This window comes from Xylaria bambusicola (genome assembly GCF_022495145.1).
Source record: "Xylaria bambusicola strain CBS 139988 unplaced genomic scaffold F5B22scaffold_18, whole genome shotgun sequence".
Classification (NCBI taxonomy): Eukaryota; Fungi; Ascomycota; class Sordariomycetes; order Xylariales; family Xylariaceae; genus Xylaria; species Xylaria bambusicola.
Genome location: NW_025953571.1, coordinates 409,142 through 424,795, shown reverse-complemented (window position 1 = coordinate 424,795; position 15,654 = coordinate 409,142). Strand labels below are relative to the sequence as shown.

At 49.3% G+C, this 15,654-nt stretch overlaps 4 protein-coding genes across 4 annotated transcripts; 1 reads left to right on the top strand and 3 right to left on the bottom strand.

Moving 5' to 3' along the window:
- Nucleotides 1-87: 87 nt before the first annotated feature.
- Nucleotides 88-3,716, bottom strand: F5B22DRAFT_646167 (uncharacterized protein; the record flags this gene model as incomplete). The annotated part of the gene is made up of 3 exons (XM_047978695.1): nucleotides 88-1,992; nucleotides 2,049-2,642; nucleotides 2,700-3,716. The coding sequence occupies 3 exons, from the start codon at nucleotides 3,714-3,716 to the stop codon at nucleotides 88-90; spliced, it is 3,516 nt and encodes a 1,171-aa protein (XP_047831278.1).
- A 219-nt stretch (nucleotides 3,717-3,935) lies between these two features.
- Nucleotides 3,936-4,936, bottom strand: F5B22DRAFT_131738 (uncharacterized protein). The gene has a single exon (XM_047968963.1). The coding sequence runs from the start codon at nucleotides 4,874-4,876 to the stop codon at nucleotides 4,154-4,156; it is 723 nt and encodes a 240-aa protein (XP_047831277.1). The 5' UTR covers nucleotides 4,877-4,936; the 3' UTR covers nucleotides 3,936-4,153.
- A 4,122-nt stretch (nucleotides 4,937-9,058) lies between these two features.
- F5B22DRAFT_131506 (uncharacterized protein) lies at nucleotides 9,059-11,321 on the bottom strand. Its single transcript, XM_047968962.1, has 4 exons — nucleotides 10,569-11,321; nucleotides 9,866-10,374; nucleotides 9,590-9,814; nucleotides 9,059-9,506 (listed from the first exon to the last, which is right to left on the bottom strand). The coding sequence occupies exons 1-4, from the start codon at nucleotides 10,909-10,911 to the stop codon at nucleotides 9,447-9,449; spliced, it is 1,137 nt and encodes a 378-aa protein (XP_047831276.1). The 5' UTR covers nucleotides 10,912-11,321; the 3' UTR covers nucleotides 9,059-9,446.
- Nucleotides 11,322-12,942: 1,621 nt separating this feature from the next.
- Nucleotides 12,943-14,609, top strand: F5B22DRAFT_646165 (sugar transport protein; the record flags this gene model as incomplete). The annotated part of the gene is made up of 4 exons (XM_047978694.1): nucleotides 12,943-13,022; nucleotides 13,076-14,187; nucleotides 14,254-14,297; nucleotides 14,346-14,609. The coding sequence occupies 4 exons, from the start codon at nucleotides 12,943-12,945 to the stop codon at nucleotides 14,607-14,609; spliced, it is 1,500 nt and encodes a 499-aa protein (XP_047831275.1).
- Nucleotides 14,610-15,654: the final 1,045 nt, after the last annotated feature.

Genomic DNA, 15,654 nt, shown 5'->3' with positions numbered 1-15,654 from the left:
TAACTCATTAGGAATGTTTCCAGGCCGACCAGGGCAACGTGGATGATGTGAATGGAGTAGGAAGAGTGTGTTGTTTGGCTCGCCTGCCTAGACCTCGCCACCCCTTGCTCGCCCCCTACGTCTAAAGAAGTCCATAACTCTCTTCGCAGCGCCACTACTTCCAGCATGATCCCGTGGCCTTCCGTACTCTTCTTCGTCGTACGCATCTACGAAGCGCTTGTTCTTTTGAAGCACACGTTCACCTTGCCGGTTGCCTGTCCGACGGCTGTCAAATTGGTCAGAATCATAGCCAGACTGGTATGGAGCTGAGTTAGGTGGTCTCCGTTGTGGGCGATCAACAGAAGACTCTGATTCCGAATTCAGCACGGCACCTTGTTGTAAATAGGAGGGAATGGCAGAAGCTTGAGATTCTGAAGGATAGCGACGATGAACAGCAGAGCTGGGGCCATGATTGATTTGAGGTGGTGCCTGTTGTGTTTCCAAGGGCTGCTCATAAATTCCATCTGTATGTTGCTGTCCAGGGTTGCTCTGACTCGGAGGTGGGTTGACATATCGACCATAGGGGTCTACCTCTGGCGGGTCTTGAATTGGTAGATCAGGCTGTGAGCCATCGGGGGGTGGTGAAGCATCTTTGCCCAAACCCATAACCTTCATTATGGAGAAACGCCTAGCATTTGGTGGCCTCTCAGCTGATGCTTGAGAGCCTATTATACTACCGCTGCGTTTCTTTCCAAGGCCCAGCGTAAATGATTTACGGGAAGCCCTAGAATCCATAGATACCCTAGACTCGCCGGGCATGGTATTGGACATGCTGACAGGCGGATACTTCTTGGAAGGCTTTTCCCCTTCTCGCTTCTTACGGGCACCAAATATCGATCCGCTGCGACCAAAAATCTTGCCACCGATCTCACCGATAGTGTTCGATCTCCTATGGCCCTTGCCCTCGCCCGATGGCGGAGTGGGCCGAGTATTAAACCCAGAGACTTCGGCGAATTTAGGAGGCATGTTGATGCTCGGTCGCCCGAAGCTTAGATCGGCGGTATCTTGTGGAATCGGGTTTGATATGACGTAATTCTTAGGACCCTTCGGTTGTTGTATGCTTCCTTGCGCGTTAGTACCGGCAACGGCAGGGGGTAAAGGTAAGCCGTACGACGCTCGTGAGGATGGAACTAGTCCTCTAGAACCAGAAGAATGTATCGATCCACCAGTAGCAGGTCTCGATACAGATGGCCCAGCACTGGTAGACATATATGCATGATCAGATGTAGAACGTCCTTGACTTGATCGTGGAGGAGGCACGTCCCGTCGGTGCGCATTCGGTGGCTTTCGAGAATCTCTAGATGACCCAGCGTACGGGTCTTTCACAAGCGGGGGGTCTTTCGGTAACGGTTTTTCATGTGAAGACTGAACATCTGCAGGACCCTGGCTGGAAGATTTACCTTTACTCTTGGCATGAGAAGAAGTATGAGCTTCAGGTTGTTCTGCTCCCCTCTGGGTCTGCGTTGTAGGAGCGACGTATTCCACTTGTACTGTCCGCCGTTTATTATCCCTCTGCTGTTTCGTGTGGGATACTTCATCAGCATCAACTTTGCCCTGTTTCCGTGCCAAATCGCCAACTGGAATAGTAGTGGTTGCTTTAGTCTTTGTTTGCTCTCTAACAGAGGCACTTCTTGCCAAACCACCAGATTCAACTTCGTCGGATGGTACAGTAGTGTTCTGGATTTCACTAGATGTCGTAGTAGTGCTGGTGATTAGTTCTACTACATGTGCGTATTCGCTGAGCCAACTATGTCGGGCAACCTCGAATAAATCGGCTCGTTTTCGCGGGCTTGGTACTAGGATGCGGCGAAGCAGATCGCGAGCATGCGGAGTTACATACTCAGGGAATGTGAGGGGGGTATTAACAATATACTTATACAATAAATTGATATTATCGCCTTCTGGGTTGTCAGGGTCGTCATCAAAGGGTAGATATCCTGCAAGCATGGCATACTTCGAGCCGATGTGAGTTTGTGCCGGTTTCATGCGAAAAAGGGGGATATACATACTAGAATAACACCGCAACTCCAGACATCAACTTTGCGACCAGTATACAATGAGTCGCTAACAACTAATTCTGGTGCAGCATAGCATGGGCTTCCACAGCTTGTCTGCATCAGGTCACCTCTGCGCATGCCATTTGGTTTGGTCTTGTCCAAACCAGTTCGCTTGACGAAGTCACGATCGGGTAGATTGAGCTCTTCTTCTTCCGTCAATTCATCGGCCGCATCGAACGTATTGGCAAAGCCAAAGTCGGTAATGATGATATTCCGGTTCCGGTCAAGAAGCAAATTCTCTAACTTAAGATCTCGATGAACAATACCCTTTTTGTGCAAGTAACCCACACCTGATATTAACTGGGCAAAAAGCCTCCTTGCAGCTTGATCTTTGAGATAACGGTGGTTTAAAATGTAATCGAATAGTTCACCACCAGAGGCGTATTCGAGGACAATGCCAATATGGCGTTCGGTTTCGGACATTTCGTGTAATCTAACAATGTTTGGATGGGAAAGCCCTCGCAAGATGGCGACTTCACGGTAGATTTTGGCTAACCGTGAAGGATTGTTGCCCACACTATCACGGCGGATAAGTTTAATCGCAACCTGGCACTCAGATTAGTTACTTGCCAGCACAACAATATTCAGAATATTAGGCCGCACCTGGACGCCACCATCTTGCTTCCAACCCAACTTGACTTTTCCGAACTCGCCTTCACCAATAGTATTGCCCAAATAATAGTCACCAAATCGCGATGACTTTTCCCGTTTAGAATGCTCATGCCGGCTACGACCACCACGTCGACTTTCATCTTGAGCTTCGTGCATGTGCACTACTGGAGATGTTGCGACTGCCTCATCGTCATTGTACGCTGCTGATGTTCCATGCGGCTTGGACTCCTCTCGGCGTTCCTTCTCTCTCTCCAGGTCGACTTCGGGTTGCGAAACTATAACGCGGTTAAGCACTTCACTGGCCTCACGAGACGGCTGCTTGGATGACATCGACGCTGCCTGTTGATCACGAGTGCGGACAGGTATTGTAGTGGATGCGGTTTGACGCTGGTCCCTCTGATCCTCTGATGCATGCAACATCGCTTGAGGTGCATGCTGGGACCCCGTTCTGCTCGTGCGCGAGCTTGGTTCGTCATACGCAGATGGCCGGATATCTGGATACCCATTAGAACTCATTTTGCTATCCTCCCCAGGTGTCCGCCTAGGAGAGTCTGCGGCACGTTCTTCAGCACGTGCAGCTCTACGTCCGACAGGTTGCCCCGAACCTGTGTTACCATACTGTGTCGAGGAAGTCCGAGGAGGAGCTACTGGGGGGTCGTGTCGCCGGCGGCCTGAAGCTGGCTTCTCGTACTCGGCAGAGGCGGCCATCACAGGGGCCGGCGATGCCAATGTAGTGCGCGAAGTCATGGTTGGTTGCGACTGATCTAGGTAGGTAGGAATAGGACTTGTTGTGTTGGCAGAATTTCCGCTAGGTCTCGTAGAAGGGCGTTTCGACGAGTGTCCAGGCGAAGCGGATGGGTGTTCTCTGTTTGCATAGCGACCTTCGCGATTCGGAGACTGAGCTGGGGTATATTGACGGTTCGAGGGAGATGCCGACGGCGTGTGTGTGTTTAATGCAGAAAGTGAGGTTGGCTGATGGGGAGCAGATTGTAATGCAGCAGAAGACATTTTCTACGCCCAACGCGTAGAACAATCAACGAACACCGAAAGCTAACGAGATGTACCAAATGCAGAAGCCGGACTTGGTATGCTGGCACAAACAGCACCTTGGCAGTAGCTGTTGCGAGATATTTGAAACAAAAAATCAGGCTGACCAGGAAAAATCGGCTGTTATGCGATGCAGTACACCGTAAACATGCAAGAGCAAAAGACCAGACAGGGCTGTTGTGGGCAGGGTAGGGCAGAGCAGGGAATAGTCCGGTTTGTGAACTGTGAGATTGCTAGATTGCATACAAAGCTGAAGACGCGCCGGGTCAATGCAAAGAACTACGCAGTAGGTCCAAGAGCGGTCTGACCGTTTGGTCGTCCAATAAGCCAGGATTTTATTGCGTGTAGTGCCACAGAGACAGATTATCGCTCACCCGCCCGTTCTGGTCTGGATAGCTTTAATTGAGGACAACACAAGTCTGAGGGTCGATCGTGGGCGGCGAACGCGGTATAGGTTGATCGGTATAGTTGTATCGAATTGCGTTGCCAGGTCGCGGTGGTTTTCTGTCGCGTCGTCTAGCTTGATCCGATTCGTGTGGGCCTTGGTTTGAATTGACTTCACTTGACAGATGTGCTATGGTCGAGCCGCTGTGAATTACCTTTCTGATAATGTCAGAGAAAAGAATTATATGCAAGTTAATGTAGGATGACGCTAGCGAGGCCAGGTACGTCGGGCGTTTGGGTTTCTGATAGTGACGATGCTTCGAACTCAATTGCACAGCGCTGGTGTTTCGTTTCGGCGGTCGCGTTTGGATGAGGCCAAGGTCGTCCGCCCGGTCAGTGCGTTGCTTCGCTGGTGATGGTGCGATATGGCTGGCGTGGCCTGGCCTGGCACGGCTAGGCTGGAGTATCTGGTGATTCTCGATGCTCGTTGGTTGTGAGGAAGGGAGCACAAATGCACCTAGGCTGGCCAATTGATAGGTAGGAAGGTACCTGGAAGGGCGAGGAGAGGGAAAAGAAGGATAAAAAAAAAGATGCGAGCTGCGAACTGCGGACAACACGACGACAGCGACAACAGCGCCAGAGGCCAAAGAGTCAATCGTGCGACAACAAACAACCACTCGGACTCTCTCTTTCCCAGGCCGTTGGATTCCAAAGCCGAGAGAATCACACTGGCGCATCCGGAGGAGGGAAGGAAGGAAAGGAGTAGGTATAGGCGACTGGCGGTCGGCCGGATTGAGAGAGGGAGAGAGATTTGCCCGGGGGAGATTGGCTGCAAACTGAAATACAGGGCCTTTCCTGGGTACAGTACCGCCCGCTAGAGTACTGTACAGCGGTCCCGGTTCGCTACCAGCGGGCAGACAGTGGGCTACTAGTGTACCTAGGTAGCCTGACTGCTGTACCTCATACAACCTACCTGGGCACATACTTACAGTAAGTACTTTCAATGTAAGACCATGGCCTGTCTCCTACCTATAAAAATATATACCTATAGTCACCATGAGAAACTCGGGTTGGCTGCTCACAAAAGCCATTTCACTACAACATAATGTTTATCTCTAATATATATAAATAGGTAGAATAGGCAGTTATGTAGATACCGGTACGCTCACGACATCGCCAGGGAAATCGGCTCTCACCCATAATGCTAATTGATCAAGAGATTGCCTACTTAAACAAGTTTAGTGTAAAATCGCGAAAGAGAAACGAACTAAGTACATAGGTACCCACCTAGGGATATACTTACAGTGCCTGGGACGCAACCGTGCGCTACAGCTGTACCTTGTACCTACTACCTGTACTTGTAACAAGTGTCGGCGATCTACTGCCTGTCCATCTATCATGGCCAGAAACAGAATGCTCTTTCTTCACTGTGTGAGAGAGAAGCACAACCAAGTCATAACATAGGGAATATGAAAAAGAGGATGATCGAAGGCGTCTGGGGCAGACATTATTCACTCGTACAGCAAAGGACGAAACGCTCCTAGACAGTAGTATGGTACCTAGCGGGAATCTAACCTTTAGACTTACTGGCCTCAACGTTCAAAGCTAGGTAGAACGATATAACTAACTGCAAAGAGCAGTTAGGGCGTAAGCGACTACCGTACCTACAGTAGCGGTAAATGAGAGTGCTATCGCAGTATTTAGACTCTACCTAGGTAAACAATACCTTAGGCAAGGTACCTTTAGCTTTACCTCGCCTACCTATGTGCTTATGATAGAACAAGTCCTGCTGTTCATTGTATCATGTCTACTCCTAAGCAGCTCGAGGCGTAATGTTTCTCTGCGCGATGGAAACAAGGAAACAGGGAAATAAGGAAATGAGGCTTTATGGGAGCAGCACGTATTTAATTCTAGCTGGTGGAACCCTGGCATCCCACCAAGCCTTCCAAGGTTACAACTGTACCACGATGTCAGTCAAGGTCCTTGTCAGGTTCTTGTTAAGGTCCATGCGGGTGTTCCCCATCTCGTAATTTCCCGCGTAGATACTCACGGTAAATCAGTGCCCCATGAATGCTGGTATTAATATCCAGGGAGGACCTGAGATGTACATTATCTACATTGTCTAGGTACCTGGTATCTACCTACTTATCTACATAGAGTAGATCCAACATTAAGTATAAATGAGCAGTGTAATCAAGCACAATCTTGCTCCTTTACATACATAAGTATCAGAGTACTGGTTATCTAGCTGCTTACCTACATACTATGTACATAGTATATTATGGAGGGTTTGCTTGCAGTAGGACAACCGTGCAGCGCCCATGCCATGCCCGAGAGCTCTATCAGACTCTAGGTAGGTAACCTAGGTATTCTACGTGTACATTGAAATACTATATTTCTTCATGCACTGGCCGCGGCTAATCCTCTTCGGGGCCTGAGCTCGGCAAGTGGGGACCTGGTGCCCAACCACAGCCGCCCGATACGGCGTTCAAATGCAGGTACATGCACTAGCCATCAAAATGCCATCCACCCTTTCGCCCACCCGCGTGCATCGCGCATGCTGCAGACGCCTTCAGCTGCGTGTCGCGTCACCAGACTCCTCACTTACACCGAACCAGGACCAAGACCCAAGGCCACGACCCAAGACCAGACAAGAGCCACCCATCTCACCCATCTCGCGATGCAAGAAGAAGACTGCGAAACGGCGGCCAAGCGGCCTTTGCTGTTCTTGGTCCAGGTCCAGGTTTCTTTTTTTTCTGCGTCGTGCGCATCTACCCGTCACAGCGAATCGGAACATTTCAGCCGAATCGGATTATTTATAGGACCTCAGCACTAAATGAATGAGTGAGTGAGTGAGTGCTTGGAGCATTGCCATGCCATAGGTATGCCAAGATAGATGCCTCGCTCCTCTTCGGTCCCTACCTCTCCTTCGGGCTGCTCGATACCTAGCTTAATAGCGACATTTATTAAAGAACGGCGAACACTGGCCAGCATGCGCGACCGCTTTGACTTGCCAGTGTTCCACATCTGTTCATATAGGCCATCTATCGAATGCCTTGGAAGAGGTATACCTACCACCTGTCGTGACGAGCACTTGTCCTTGGAGATCACACATGACATGCCTGCCATGTGTCTACTCATTTACCTACCTCGTTTACCTACCTCGTTTACCTACCTCGTTCGTAGGTAGGTCTGTCGCATGAAGCATGATTATTACGATTATTACCATGAAATTACTATTAGGCGGCATACTGTAGCCGCTGGACGGTTACATAGTAGGTCATGTTGTCCTGACTCTCGATGATAATAGCCCGTTAATAACAGGCGCGGGAAGCTTGAAATTACAGGGATCCAGGATCTTGAGCCGCGCTTTTGCTACTATGTACTGCACTCCATTAGCACCGGATCTCTCCTACTTACGATATGTACTTCGCACTATGTAAGTGTGTTATTTGAGGTACTGTAAGTAGGTTATGTCAGTCCAAAGGGCAAATTACGCTAGAACGGCGAGGCCGTACTTAGCACCCAAGCGCACACGCTACTACGCTGCTTGGGTGTGCTGTAGCCATCTCGCTTGGATCTGGCCATTGTGGTTACATTGAATGCGAAAATCACCTTATCCATCCCTATCCAGGTGATAGTTACATATTTTCCGACGGTCGATGCGTTTTACCTCAGCTGTGTCTGCCTTCAGTATCCTGTTCTCGAATCCTCGATCATGCGAGGCTGACATCTTAACCCATTCTACAATGTCTAAGTATCTACACGGTGACAGCAGCTATTTATCCCATCCTACGAAGTATGCTCCGTAAGTATAATACCTATGCTAAGCAGTGTCTCCGCGAAACCCGAGGGCGCGTTAACTCGCGACAAATTATTACATAGTAGTGCTCAGCACTTTTCGCCGTTTATGACGTTATACTCTCCTTCCCGGCCGTGCATCCGAGGCAGTTCAAGAAGCAACGTTGAGCTACCTAGTCTCAAACAAGTCGCCTACTATACTGTACCATGTACGGAGTATGCCAATGAATTTCTTTGCCCAAGACAAGTTCGACCTGAGTTCAACGAGGCCGGGAAACATATTGCTATCTATTGCTATTACTAACATCGTTATTTTACTATGCTAGTCGAAGTTTCAAGCTCTCCTACTACGGGTTACATGCACACGCGCTTAGGAAATACGTGATTAGGACGGGGATATAGGTACGTACGCCTTTGATAGCCAACCATCCCTCCTGTTGGTGCCTTTCTCTAACGATTAATTAATACCTGTGCCCGCCCTTCAGCTTCTGGCATCTTTACTCCCTCGTCTTGTTACCTCGAGTAGCCGTTTCAATTGGCAAGGTACTTTGTGAAACAGAAATTACTCGTCCGAGACATATTTGTCGGAGAATAATGGGTTTCTTCGACATCTCCCCTACGTACATCATGGTTCCACGAGGATGTAAATCCAATATACCTGCGTTAGTGTAGTGACCGAGCACATGCGGTGAGTCAATGTACCGAAGAGGGTGTGCTTGTTTCTTGATCATATTAAGACACGGAAGTAGGTATATATAATAATACCTACCTCAATAAGAGCCCGTGTCTTGCTGGTTTCAAATATTTGGTTCAGCCCAAAAGAAGAAACCAAGAGCGAATGGACATCACAACCAAGTTAGGTATGTCAAAACACAGTACAAGATGGTATCAGTTGAGGGGTAAAAATGGCTAGATTTTAGTCGCTTCACTCTAGTTGAGCCTTGCGTTATCATCTCAGAGTTTGACAGCTCAACCCACGCGCACATATATAACTTTGGGGAGCAAAAGCAGGAAATTTTCCCTGTAATACACAGCGCAGATGACCACCGGCACTACAGTGAGGTTTCAGGTCACACGCAAAGGGCGACCACAGCTTGCGCCTATCAATCTAAAACACTGTGAGTTTTTCTTTTTGGCTCGCTAATGACAGCCACCACAGTTGTGCACACGGTGTTTTGCAGATGGTTTCTCAACCCCATCCGGCGTGAAATGAGTAGGCCGGTCCCTTTTCTATGCTGCAGTTGTTCATCACACATACAGTTGGGTTTGTGGCCAACAGGTTGACTTAAGCTGGCTGATTGCCTACTTCCAACCAGTACTACGTAGACACTTGACGAGCGGGAGGGGTTGGACAGATAATCTCAGCTTGGCAGGTAGCCAAACGGTGGCACGCCATATCTTTCAGCCTTTCTTCGTAGACAAGTCACGAATTCAAAGGATCACGATCGATAATAGTGCGATGAATTTAAAATCATAATTAGCCGTTCTCACTTGCTGCATATGTTCTCATTGAATGCGAACGGGGTATTTATCCAGACTCTCATACCATTGAATCACACTGCCAATCTATAAACAAAGCTGTTAGTCTGATTGTACCTGAATTTATAGCGTCTAGATGACCAAGAAGGATCAGAGAACGGCATACTTACTAGAAATGCCCAAGAACCGATAAAAGTTGACAGATCAGAAGTATAAACAGCAGCTTCGCTACTTGAAAATCCGGCTGCACCGCAAAGTGTAAAGCCGATTGAACCGATCAAGTTCCAGAATCCTATGTGCCAGCCAAGGACGTTAAGAGCAGGCGTATACCACGTTGTCTGTGTCTCGATCATGAACAAGAGACTGGAAATGATAAACCCAACACCGCCGACCACCTAAATGATATGAGCGCGGCACGAAATACAACCTATATCTCAGGTACATACCTGGGGTAGCCAATACACCCCGTTAACAGCGGGGGTAGAAAGACGACCTTGGATGGAAGGCAAAGCAGTGAACCCCGATATCCAGAACACAGTCGCCGCAACAAACTGCGCAAAAGACGCCAGGAATCCGATCTCTCGGAAATAGTGCGTCTTCAGTTCAGACCAGGTCGGCCACCACTCCCAAGATCTATCTCCTCTTCTATCAGTTTCAGCCTCCCGTGCTGTGAGAAGACTGTCTCGAACTGAGTGGTGATGCGCACATCCGGCGGGATCCGGGCGAAGCAGAAGGCCATAGCTGTTCATAGCTTCCTCGAGCGCCCACCCGAAGCAATCCGTCCGTCTTTCGTTGACGGCCTCGAGCACTAGGAGCACGGACCCGAGCTCGAAGACAGTAGCGCCTATGAAGGCAGTGATGCCGGCTCCCAGGCCCTCCTCACCGACAAATTCCGTCGAAGGCCATTGAACGGGTAGCCAGGCGAAGAAGCCGTTGACGACCCAGATCACAGACCCTGAATCTATTGCGTTAGTCTATTCAAGATATTCACACAGCCCATTCGCAGAGCACTCTCATCAGCTGAGGTTCCGATAATCAGCGCTGTACCCATGCCTATGAAAAAAAAAAAGCCTGAATTCACCACCTGAGAGCCTTCGAGGAACAGAGTGCACTCCCTATTCATCGCACAAGGGATGAAATGCAACTTACCCAAAGTGAATATGACAGCAACATCATAACTAACATCGAACACAGGATATCTCACCAGCATCCTCCCCATCCCCCGCAAGCTCGCCTTGAGCGTCCCAACAGCATGGGGGTGAGAAATCCCATGTCTCGCCTCACTCGGTGGTGAGATTACAACAGCGTGGCGCCCTTTGCGATTATCCCGGGACTGGTACCGGCGCCATATCCCGGGCGTCGGTGACGTCGCGGCCGTCACCGGGTGATGCTTGCTCGCCGCTTCATGCCGACACGTCTCGTGGAGGAACGGAATGGGGCCGATGTGTTGTTCCTCAAGCGGATCGGCGTAGCTCGTCTCCTTCGATGCCATGTCTACATTAGATGTACCTACAGGTAGCGACTGGATGGATGTGGTAGGTACACTATAGGTACCAATTCATGATCAGGGATCGGATTACGTCAGAATGTTACGGTACCTGACTGGCGAGGTGGCGTGAACAACACGCGATACTAATTATTTGGAGAAACAATTTCCCCAATTTTCAAGCATTCTGGTCTTTTGCCCAATTTAGGGGTTTTCCGTTTTCTTTTTAGCTAGTTTTACACGTGTATTTCAATCCGTCCATGGATCTACCAAGTATGATATCTACAGTTGTTCATTTGCTTACTTAATAGAGTAGCTCAACTCTTTGCTCTAAGTATGGGCATAAGCTTGCTACCTAGCTCTGGGTTAATTAGTACGTTAAATTGACGGTCACTGTTAACATGGATTCGCCCTGCGCTGTGAATGGGCAATGGCTAGGTATTGTGCCTATTAGATCAATCATGATCACAAGATCCGTTGATGCTGGTCTTCACCTAGTTGTAGCTTGGTCTTTCGTGCTTATATCGATCAGCCCTAATCATGCAGTCTGAAGTCCCGGTGTCTGTTATGATGAGACAAGAAGACAAGTTTTGCCACCGAGTCCCCATACGTATTTCCTAACCTTGGGGATGAGCACAGTGATCAAAACTTTCATTTAACAGATTAAATTTTCTTTGCGCCTCAACACGAGTAGGAACAGTCGCTGACACGCACGAGTGATCGCTCTAGGGTTTCCGGTGGCACAACCCTCGGGCCCTGACGGCTCAGGACGGGCTTGATTCCAAGTCTTCATCTATCGAAAACATACATAAGGTCTCTAGGTGTGGTCACACGGCGCTTTGGGGTAGCAGGGGATAACCCCATCCCGTCTGCCTCAGTATGACTGTATCAGAAACGGAATGCTCAAGGCACGGAGACGCCACAGAAAATCTAGACAAAGCCGTTGTTGTCGCACAGCAGCCGCGGTTATGTGCGTACACGGCCCGGGAACATGCAAGCATTGCAGATTCCTCAGGAGATGTCTTAGAACTGTTACTCAAGCTGCTTGTGATGTCTCCCATCGCAGGTTGGAACAGGGATTGCTGAGAGAGACCCAGGCCCTTGGCTGTGAAACTCGACACCATATTGTCTGACCTGGACCTATCACATATCAATTGGGTATTTACTAAGACACATGGTTCGGTAGGAAGCAAGCTATGGTATCCGGTACTGTCATTTGCGCGGCCAATTAACACCTCTTGGATAACTCTGATGATCAGTTCATTGGTGTCAGCTCTTGCATGGATGAGCCATGAGTGAGCTCACCGCGTATGACTTAGAGTGATATTGCTGTCAGAGTTCATGATTAGACCCAGATTTGCCCAGAACAAGAATACACCATTCACCCATCATCAAGACCACCTTAATTGTATCTCTCAGGGAATGTGTCTCTCATCACAGGCTTTGTCTCCTCAAAGATAGCTTAGGTAACGAGACCCCTCGTGCTCGAGTCAGCGATATAATGTCCCTAAGCTTATCGATGTCTCTTCCTCATTAAATACATGTACGACAGTAAGCTCATGACAAGCTTTATTCTAAACAATACTCTTTCATCTCCGACAGAAAGCGAAGACCATTGACTGGTCTCGCAATAAATCATTTGTACTAGTACTAATGACAGAGCAGCTACGGCAGAGGTCACGGACGGCGCCAATGTTTACACGGCCGCCTATCTCGGAGAAGAGACCCAGTATGATAGATGAGTAATAGGTTCTCATGAGCCTCCTGCCTGTTGTCGTTCGCAGGGCGCGCCGATGGACGGACGGACGGCGTGATCTCCAAAATTTTCGTAAGGCGGATATACCAAAAGCGGCTCCCCCGCCAAGGTCGCTCACTACCGTACACCGTCATTCGGGCCCCTATATATTGGTGTATAACACATTTAACAGAATATGATGATTTTGCTAGGCTAGAAAACTTACGGGAAGACCTCCTAACGTGGTCATTTGCCTTTGTTGTCTCGGTATCCGCAGAACTATTCATTGTGCCACCGCCGTGATGCTGTTGAATGGTATCCGTGGTGTCCCTCTCTGGCTGAGCGCCTCGGTGATCTCGGCGCTCAATGCTTTGGTGTTCGGGTTAGTGAAAGCATACTTTGGAATAGATCAGTAGGCCTAACACGAATGTATAGTCTTGACACAGGCACAATTGGGCCGGTGACAACAATGACGTCGTTCAGAAACACATTTGGCGAGCTTTCTCCTGCACTCCATGGGATAGTTGTCTCATCAGTCCTGCTCCCAGGTGCAGTGACGGCACTCATCACCGGGGTACTCGCGGACCGATATGGCCGTACGCGCATCATCGCAGTAGGCTCGCTCGTCTACGGTGTAGGCGCGACCCTGGAGACATCATCCATGTGGCTAGCAATGTTCATCGTGGGACGATTGCTCAAGGGAGTCGGCGAAGGCTTGTTCCTCAGCACCGTATACGTGCATGTCTGCGAGATATCTCCGGCGAGAAAAAGAGGCGTGATGGCCTCGGTTGCGCAGTTCTTCATCTCGTTAGGGCTCGTACTGGGGTTCTTCATCTGCTACGGCACCTCTCATCTTTCAGGCTCGATTTCCTGGCGTTTGCCCATCGCCCTTCAGGCTGCTATCGCTTTTGCCAACGTGGCAGCGTCCCCGCTTCTACCGCAAAGCCCTAGATGGCTACAGGCGCGCGGACGTTCAGACGAAGCGAATCAAGTTATCGAACAACTAGGTCTCGACGACGCTGAGAAACTCGAGTTACAGTCGCAGTCAACGGAGATGCTCCCACACTCACCGAACGTGCCCTTCTGGCAGAGCGTGCGTGACACAGCGCACGATCTCAAGGAGGCGTTCCACGGCCCGTTCCGGTCTCGGACACTATTGGGGTGTTTCCTCCTGGCATTCCAGCAATTCTCCGGGATCGACGGCGTGCTCTACTACGCGCCCATATTGCTACAGATGGCGGGCATATCTTCACAGAATGCTTCATTCCTCGCTTCAGGCGTCAGTGCTATTGTGATCTTAGTCGTCACAATCCCCGCGACTCTTTGGGCTGATGCGTGGGGCCGCAAGACGTCTGCCGTCGTCGGTGGCTCCCTGATATTCACCCTCATGTTGATCTCGGGCTCACTGTACGCGGCAGGCGAGGTACATGGGGACAGAGGGGCCGGCCGCTGGGTTGTGATTGTCAATATATACCTCTTTGCCGCCGTCTTTAGCGCCACGTGGGCTATTGGCGTCCGAGCCTTCTTGATTGAGAGTTTACCCAGTAGTATGAACCCTTCTCACTCCCTTGTTTTACTTGGTATCTTGATAGCAATTACTGACCTTTGGATAGGAACGCGAAGCAGTGCTGCGAGTTTAGCACAGAGCTCTAACTGGGTATGTTACTCATCTTGACTCTTTTCGACTAGGCTAACAGGTATGAAGATAGCGAATTTTCTCGTGGCGCTCACGACTCCTATATTTGTTGCAACATCGACCTTCGGCGCGTACTATTTCTTCGCTTTTGCTACTTTGCTCTGCACTGTAGTTTCCGCCCTTTACATGTTTGAGACGAAGGGTCGTACGCTGGAGAGCATCGAAAAGAGGTATGCTGAGAAACAAGCCCTGAGGAGACAGACATTGTCTACAGGGAGATGGTCACTCCCTGTTCGGGGATTTAGGCTACGAACCAATCCGACGCGCTCTTGATGTATTGGCCGTAAAAACGTCACCCACTGATTGATATTTCTTGTTCCTAGTCTTGTTGAGATGATTATGATCCACAGCTAGAAGAAAGATGTGCATACAAGATCCTTTCGCAAGAAAGCGCTCTTAAGGTTTTACTGTTGTAACTATTTTCACTCATAGATCGATAGGGTTCATCTCACCTCTATTATCTACTTCCTTACAACTACAGGGCTAGTCGTATCCAGCTCCGTCGCATGTATCCATGTTCATATATACCTTTCTAGCTGACCGGGTCGTGCGCGATTCTTAGATCTCCCAGAACCCCAGTATTGTTATGGATGCAGACTCGTCATCTCATGTAACCTCGGCGATTCGGCCGATATTGGACGTAAACTTGGTTCATGTTTCGTGGCCCGGTAAGCTAATCGGCCACGCCACACATTGGCGCCGTGACTTAGCACCCTCCCTGTTTCTCGATATCTTTCTTACTATTACTTCTACGCCCAGACCGCTTGATTTAACAACCACAGTCACTATCGTAGGCGTCTGCAGGGCTTGAGGCGTGAGTATCATTGCTGCCGCTCACGCGAACGTAGCTGGCGAAGCGGCGCACTCTTAAGAATACCAAAACTAGCATCGAAAGTTTTGTTGCGCAAACTTTCTTGAGTTCGTATCGCTAGTACGTGAAACAGCTGGTCTCCGTAATCTAAAAGCTCAACAGTGTCAACGTCGTCGAGAATTTCGTCAAGCGTTCATACCGCATCCCCGAGGCTGAGTTAGAGGCCAGGGCGGTGAGTGTAGGCGCTGAAATTCATCCCGATAGGCCGTGGCCTATATATAGATTTTTCACCACCAGCAAAATATCAGTGTCGTTTACTATGAAGCATCTCATTCAGCTGACCAAATGAGCTAATTTGTAGGTCAGGCCAAAAGGGCGCTTCATGAAGGCTTATAAATACGGAATTTTTAAATGATATGTCGTATAGGCTATGCTCTTCCTTCCTACTATTATCATCAAGATTTTATTACCACACAAAGTCAGTAACTGTCAAATGATTTAGAGTGT

Coding starts and splice junctions, on each gene's coding strand:
- F5B22DRAFT_131506 (XM_047968962.1), bottom strand. CDS start 10,911: ATGGCATCGAAGGAGACGAGCTACGCCGATCCGCTTGAGGAACAACAC. Junction 10,375..10,568: donor TGCTGTCATATTCACTTTGG/GTAAGTTGCATT, acceptor CAATAGATTCAG/GGTCTGTGATCTGGGTCGTC. Junction 9,507..9,589: donor TCGGTTCTTGGGCATTTCTA/GTAAGTATGCCG, acceptor CTTTGTTTATAG/ATTGGCAGTGTGATTCAATG.
- F5B22DRAFT_131738 (XM_047968963.1), bottom strand. CDS start 4,876: ATGCGCCAGTGTGATTCTCTCGGCTTTGGAATCCAACGGCCTGGGAAA.